Source organism: Primulina huaijiensis, chromosome 7 (genome assembly GCF_012295235.1).
Source record: "Primulina huaijiensis isolate GDHJ02 chromosome 7, ASM1229523v2, whole genome shotgun sequence".
NCBI classification, from domain to species: Eukaryota; Viridiplantae; Streptophyta; class Magnoliopsida; order Lamiales; family Gesneriaceae; genus Primulina; species Primulina huaijiensis.
Window position 1 is genome coordinate 21,242,118 of NC_133312.1, and position 8,022 is coordinate 21,250,139.

At 32.0% G+C, this 8,022-nt stretch overlaps 1 protein-coding gene across 1 annotated transcript; it reads left to right on the forward strand.

Moving 5' to 3' along the window:
- Positions 1-1,742: 1,742 nt before the first annotated feature.
- On the forward strand, positions 1,743-4,790 carry LOC140980727 (probable serine/threonine-protein kinase WNK9). Its single transcript, XM_073446758.1, has 7 exons — positions 1,743-2,068; positions 2,199-2,236; positions 2,346-2,573; positions 2,668-2,888; positions 2,984-3,141; positions 3,229-3,670; positions 3,754-4,790. Exons 1-7 carry the CDS (start codon positions 1,994-1,996, stop codon positions 4,617-4,619), a joined length of 2,028 nt encoding a protein of 675 aa, XP_073302859.1. The 5' UTR covers positions 1,743-1,993; the 3' UTR covers positions 4,620-4,790.
- The last annotated feature ends 3,232 nt before the right edge of the window (positions 4,791-8,022 follow it).

Genomic DNA, 8,022 nt, shown 5'->3' on the forward strand with positions numbered 1-8,022 from the left:
ATTGCAAGAACACAAAATGATCAAATGAAGCATATTATTTAGTAATATTTATTTAGCAGCATATATAAAACATTGAATAAATAGCTTAAAAACAGTGTTTGAAATAACTTACATACAAACATTTCTCTCAATCATGTATCTCTATTGACACATAAAGAGTTTGAAAATATCTTTATTCTAAATGGGAGAAAGAAGTTTTATATAACCTTAATATTTATTAATAATTTATTTTTATTCAATCTGACTCATCTCCCTTCATCTGCCCATTATTACCTATCATCAATATGGTAGATATTTTTCATGAATTTGACGGAAATATATAAATTTCGTAATTAAAATTAAATTTAAAAGTAAATTAAAATAATAATTAGTTTGATTGAGTTAAGTACACTATTAATGATCTTATTAAACTAATATAAAAAATGGCTTAAATAACATCATGAACATGACAAATTGTAAAAAAAAAAAAAGTTAAAATGGTAAGGTTACAAATGAAAATCATATATTTAATAGATAATATTTATTTAACATCATATATCGAAAATTGACTAAATAACTTATATGTTTATATTGAAATCACCTACATACAAATATTTTCTCTCAATCACATATATTTGTTGATACATAAGTAGTCTTAAAATACCTCTATTTTAAATGAGAAGAAGATGTTTTATATGACCTTAATATTTTTTAATTATTTAATTTTTTTCAATGTCACTCATCTCCATTCGTCTTCCTATTATTACTTTAATGTTCGTAATATTAATAATTTTTTTAATGTATAACATTATGAGAGTGATTTTCTATTAATTTGATGTCATTGTATAAATTAAAGTAATTAAATTTAAATTTAAAAATAAAAGTAAAATTTAAATTTAAAATAAAAGTAAAATTAAAATAATAAATAGCTTGATTGGGTTAAGTGCTCTATTAATAATCCTATTAAACTAACGTAGAAAATAACTTAAAGAACATCATGAACATTACACAAATTATAAAACCAAAAAAAGGTAAAATAGTAAGTTTACAAAGTAAAATAAAAATAATAATTAATTTGATTGAGTTAAATACACTATTAATTATTATATTAAACTAATATGAAAAATGACAATAAAGAAAACGATAAAATATGAAGTTTACAAATAAAAGTCACATATTTATAATAGTAATAGAAATAAAATAAAATAGATGTTAGTAATAGTAGTAATTTTTTTAAATGTATAACATTATGATAAATTTATAAGTAAATCAAAATAATAATTAATTTGATTGAGTTAAGTACACTATTAATTATCATATTAAATAACATTAAAAATTACTTAAAAACCCCATGAACATGAAAAATATAAAACAAATGAAAGGGTAAAAAAGAAAACTCACAAATGAAAGTTAAGTACACTATTAATTAACATATTAAATTAACATAAAAAATTACTTAAATAACCAAATGAAGATAACAAATTATAAAATAAATAAAAGAGTAAAAAGGTAAACTCACAATTCAAACTCATATATTTATAATATAATAGATAATAGATAATAGTAATAGATATATATATATATCCAATATTGGAATATTGGTGATACTCTGACTCAATCAGTGTGTGTTCTGCGTTTTTTGTTTAGCATTAATTTTTACAGCCCGTGATGAGATGAAAAGTTCGCTAAAAAGAGTGGTGTTTTGTCAAGATTCGCCTTTTAACCAAGGAACTAGAAAATAAAATAATTTGCTGGGAAAAAATTATTTATGGGATTTAAGTCAAGGAGTTGCCGGATGGGTGTTGTGGTCTGTGAGTACTGAGTCCTTGGGAAAATAATTTTTGTCCTTTTTAATGACTCCCCAAATCCTCTTCTTCCCCACAAATCATGCTCCTTGTATTTCCTCTTGATTTTTGCTGAAATTTTTCCATCATTACTGCAGAAAGATTCCATCTTTCTCTCCCTCAAATTAAAGAAAACTAGGAGTGGGGAAAATTGATTATTGATTTAAGGGATGAATGGTGTTACTGATCTTGATTTAGAAGAGTCTGAGTTTGTTGAAGTTGATCCCACTGGAAGATATGGAAAGGTATCGTCCTCTTTTCTTTTCTTTTTTTGGGGGCTGTATTTTCCATCTTTCTGATTATTTCTCTTCCTAACATATGTATTTTTTTCTTTAATTTTAGCTTCATGTTTCTTGTTTTGATTTCTGATTGCAGTACAATGAAATTCTTGGAAAGGGGGCTTCAAAAATAGTGTATGTGTTTAATAAACCGTGTATCTCCAAGCTTTGAGCGTTTCAGTATTGTTAATTATGGCATTCAGTTATTTACTTTGGGGTTCAATTTTTCTTCGTTTTGTTTCAGTTACAGAGCTTTTGATGAGTATGAAGGGATTGAAGTAGCTTGGAATCAGGTGAAGCTCTACGATTTTCTACAGAGCCCTGAAGATCTTGAGAGGTTGTATTGTGAAATACATTTACTCAAGACTTTGAAACACAGCAATATTATGAAATTCTACTCATCTTGGGTTGATACCGTCAATAGAAACATTAATTTTGTGACGGAAATGTTCACCTCTGGTACCCTCAGACAGTAAGTCTCCATTTGCTGTAGATTTGGTGATCTGGGAATTTGAAATCTTTATGTTTTGATTCACATTAATGTGATTTTCGTTAATCTGAAATAGGTACAGGCTAAAGCATAAAAGGGTGAATACTAGAGCTATCAAGCACTGGTGTAGGCAGATTTTACAAGGGCTTCTTTATCTCCACAGTCATGATCCTCCTGTGATTCATAGAGATCTGAAATGCGATAACATTTTTGTCAATGGGAATCAAGGTGAAGTCAAGATTGGTGATCTCGGATTAGCTGCAATCCTTCGGAAATCGCATGCTGCTCGGTGTGTGGGTACGTGCAATGTTTTGAAGTTTCTTGAAATTCTTTTTCTGAATCAATGTAAAAACTTCGACGTTGTATCGGATTTTGGTTGTTGATAATATCAGGAACACCGGAGTTCATGGCTCCTGAGGTATACAACGAGGAATATAATGAATTAGTGGATATCTATTCGTTTGGAATGTGCATTTTGGAAATGGTGACCTTTGAGTATCCATATAGTGAATGCACTCACCCTGCTCAAATCTATAAAAAAGTGATCTCTGTAAGAATCCGGACTAAATTTTTTCTATCATTCTATAATTTAGGGACTTTTCCTTTTCACTTAAAGATTTGTTTCATTTCATCTTAGGGGAAGAAACCAGATGCCCTTTACAAAGTTAAGGATTTTGAGGTGCGTCGATTTGTTGAGAAGTGTTTAGCGACTGTGTCTGACCGGTTATCTGCTTGGGAACTTCTCAACGACCCTTTTCTCCAAATCGATGATAATTTTTATGATTTTAGGATGTTGAATTATCAGAGAGATTATGATGAAATAGGCTCGATTTTAAAGCAACCCCTCTTGAGTGCTCGTCATAGCACGACCAGTTCTTTAGCCAATGGTTACTCAAACTATCTCTATTATGATCATGAAAATGACTTGGATTGCCACTCGATTGAGTATGAAGCGGATGAGATAGCTTTATTCACAAATCATGAAGATGATCACTTGGATAACGTGGACATTAAAATCAAGGGGAGAAGGAGTGAAGATGGGACTATCTTTTTGAAACTCAGAATTGCTGATAAAGAAGGTACATGTGTTTTGGATTCATTTATATGGAAAATTCTCATCATGATGTGCTGAAAATATATAATTTCAAATACCAATTTGTAGGTCGTGTCCGGAATATATACTTCCCTTTTGACATTGAAACTGATACAGCTTTGAGTGTTGCTGCCGAAATGGTTTCTGAGTTGGATATCACAGATCAAGATGTAACCAAGATTGCAGATATGATTGATGCCCAAATAATTTTGTTGGTACCGGATTGGAAAACAGGTTCTGGATTTGAAGAAAATTTTCATAAAAGTATTAGTAACTACTGTCAGAATTGTGCATCAGAAGGTGCTCAAGCTGGCTATTTATCGTCCCACAAACCAGGAAAGAATCTGCAAGCTCCTCAATGTTCTAAGCACGGAGATGGAGCGATACATGGTCGTTTTGAAGAGATTACATACCAAGTTGAAGGTCCGGAACAATGTGTTACAGATGGTGCTCCAATGTGTTCAAGCCAGTCGGACGGCGAGCATAATCTCTGCACATCCCCTCTGTCCGATGAATTTGGATACAAACATGAAACGTCAGAGCAAAATAACAAGGATGAATCGAATGTAAGAATCAACAAAGAGAAGGCGTCTAATGGGAATGAAATTAAGCAGGAGTTAAGGTGGCTTAAGTCCAAGTATGAGATGCAGTTGAGGGAGCTTGGAGATGAGAAAATCGGGGTTGTGGTCAAGCATCCGAGTATGGATTCTCACTCAGAAGAATGCAAGAAAAATATACAGGATGAGGAACACGAATTTAGGCATGAATCTTTTGCCTCAATGAAGCATGCTACAACATTTTCATCAACGATTTCTGAAAGGAAACATGATTACGAGTCTGCCTACAGTTTATGTAGTCCGGTGCACATGGTCACAGCTAAGAGTTTTTATTCCCACAGGACCAGTTCTCTACCAGTTGATGCTACAGATTTCTAAAACTTGAGAAGTTTATGTTTTTGTCATACTCGACTTAATTTTAGTCAAAGAAGAAATCTCTATTCAAGTCACAATAGTGGAATGGACCGAATTCGATGTCCATTGTCCAGCCTTACGTGTAAAATGTTGACGTAGTTCTTGCAGATTATGAATTCTCCACTTCAAATGAAAGTGACTCCCATCTGAGTTGAAAATGAGTGGATGTACATCAACAAAATGATAACAGGGAAAGTAAGAACGGTTTCTTGAAATGGCCCTTTCTTTTTTCCCCACAAAAAGTGGGAATCTCTTTTTTTCCCAAAGGCGGGATGCCCCACGTTAAAAGACTTGATTTTAGATCAAGACTTGGTGTATAGAAAGCTTCCATGATGGGATAATATCGCCGGAAAGCAATCGAAATACGATGTTTGCGTTAGAACTATATTCGATTATTGTAAGTCGTGACTTGTAGGTGGTGCAATTCTTGGGAGGAACAATAATTGATTTGGTTGAGAAGCGATCGAAACATGTCCCGTGATTTAAGCTTTAATCATAGTTATATATATATCAATGGCAAAAATCAGAATATTTTGTTTAATTATCAAATTTAACGTCCCCACTCTACAACAACTTGTGTCGATGTATCAAGAAAATGTTTGTGGTTCATTCCACTTGCCCTTTGCATGGCATCACAAATGCACTAACGACACGAGGACAAGATGGCCAAACATTACCGACGTGTTAGTTGATTTTGCCTAATTTGCAGGCAAGACCAAGATGCTTGGCCCTCCATGAAGTTACGCTTGGATGAGCTCTTCATATGTTTGGTGCAACATGATCATGTTATGTAATAAAGATATGATTTTTTCGTTTCTTTCCTTTCTTGGAGGAGATTTGGTAGGCAAGTGGATTGAAAGAATGATCAAAGTTCTTGAAGAACTTGATTCTTTAGGGACAAGATTATGATCTTGATTAAAGTTATATTTGTGTTGTCAATTGAAGGAATGCGTGATCGTAAGATCGGACACTTGTCGTTTTACAAAAAACTATAGCTAGTGGTAACAGTGCAATTCAAATATTTTAAATCGTACAGCAGCTCGAGCACCACATTTCGATTGCTCTACACCACAAAGACAATTATTACACACAACAATCTTCTTCTCAATAATTGCACTCTTTGCAATAAATGAGAATCGAATCCATGACCTTAACTCTAATACCAATTGTAGGACCGAGCGCTTGTCGCTTTACTAAAAGTTATAGCTAGTGGTAACAGTGTAACTAATCTTTTAAATCGTACAATAGCTAAAACATTAAGTTTCGATTGCACTACTGAAGAGAGACAATCATCTAGACTAGATTAGATATTCGTGGGATTGAGCTTTTTACGCTTTCTCGAAAAAAAAATTTCATTTCATTCTAGTTTCAATCATATCAGTATTAAATATAGATGGGATGATTTTAAATAAGTCACGGTTTTTTTTAATTTTAATAAACATATATACTATGATTTATTAAAAACATATATCAAAAGAAAAAGAAACTACGAAAACTTCTAGGCCGGGAAAGGGATGTTGACCTTCGAGATTTACTGAAAACCAAAAAATCCATGGCATATTAAATATAGATGGGATGATTTTAAATAAGTCACGGTTTTTTTTAATTTTAATAAACATATATACTATGATTTATTAAAAACATATATCAAAAGAAAAAGAAACTACGAAAACTTCTAGGCCGGGAAAGGGATGTTGACCTTCGAGATTTACTGAAAACCAAAAAATCCATGGCATATTAAATATAGATGGGATGATTTTAAATAAGTCACGGTTTTTTTTAATTTTAATAAACATATATACTATGATTTATTAAAAACATATATCAAAAGAACCGTGACTTATTTAAAATCATCCCATGAGATTATCTAACAAAAACCTACTCATATTCAAAAACTTTGGTATATGATAATAGTCTTGTTTAGGAGATTTTGAAATAATTTGTTTTTTTCTCCTAAAAATAATAAACGGATGTAGTACAAACGTTTTCATAGCACCATGTCACCATTTTATCTTACTTTATCTATAATATCCTCATACATAATTAATAGATACTAATTTTAATTAAAATATATTAATTTTTTAGTGATATGTGTTGATATAATACTTATTAAAATCCATTTTAATATTTTAAATTAATAAATAACACAAGTACTAATTCATACTTCTGTTATTCTAATTATCAAAATTATTTCTACTCGTTATCTCATATATTTTTGTTATTTTATTGTATTTTAACTGCAAAACACACACATGTTTATTTGTTTATCCATTTTTTTAAAAAAAAAATATTCTTGCAATAAGGAGAACGAGAAATTGAATTAAGAAGAAAAAATTCATTTCTTCCGAAGAAATCGTTATATATTTTAGAAATAAGATTAATTAAAAAATATGTGTGAAAAAATGAATTTATAATGTATTTTATCAGATCATACTTCTACCCTCTCACATATTTACGAATAATGTTTATTTATTATATATAAATAGCAGATTTTTTTTTTAGAATAAGCAGAATTTTTAAGAATATGAATTAAGAAGAAAAAATAATTGTAAAATCTTGTTGGAAAAGAAGCTGGTTGGTCGTCTCTTAAGCAGTTTCGCCACTTAGACGTGTTTGATATATTTCTAGGGATGAAGGAGAAGTTGAGTAAACCTGATTTCGAACTGTTTATCATGCGTACTTGGGCCACTTGGAATGAGAGGCTTCGCTATCTTCATGAATGTAATGGCAAGGCTCGAGAATTGGATGCTGATTGGTGTGAAATATATTCTGCTCGGGGGATTCCGTGCTGCACGTGATTCAGTTATGAGCGGCACAAAGTCAACTTTGATCAGTTCTCCAAGAACTTGGTCTGCCCCATTAGTTCACCAATTCCGGTTGGATGTGGATGCAGCTTATAAAGAGGGATATCCTAACTGTGCAATCGGTGGTGTGATTCGTGATCATGAGGGACAACCGATTTTGGCTTTCGGAGAATTGATTGACAAGGCCCAATCTGTTACAATGGCTGAGCTTCTTGCCTTCCAAGTTGGCTTGAAAGTCGCTAGGCAGCACAACATTCAGATTCATCAAATCACCTCGGACTCTCTTCTTGCAGTGCAAGCAGTTACAAGACCAGAAGATGATCTTAGTTATGTGGGTTCAATTGCTGCGGATATTAGCATACTTATGAAGGCACTCGACAGCCCTCATCTTCTTCATGTTAGGAGATCGGCCAACCGCGTGGGCTCACTCGGTTGCTGCTTTTTCTTTTTCATCCTCCTCTCATTTTGTTTGGGAGCATGTATCTTTTCTTTTGTGGTTGATTAAATTTGTAATTGTGGGCCTATCTTCTTCTTAATAAATTACAAGATTTCAGCTGTCAAAT

Coding starts and splice junctions, on each gene's coding strand:
- LOC140980727 (XM_073446758.1), top strand. CDS start 1,994: ATGAATGGTGTTACTGATCTTGATTTAGAAGAGTCTGAGTTTGTTGAA. Junction 2,574..2,667: donor ACCTCTGGTACCCTCAGACA/GTAAGTCTCCAT, acceptor AATCTGAAATAG/GTACAGGCTAAAGCATAAAA. Junction 3,671..3,753: donor CAGAATTGCTGATAAAGAAG/GTACATGTGTTT, acceptor ACCAATTTGTAG/GTCGTGTCCGGAATATATAC.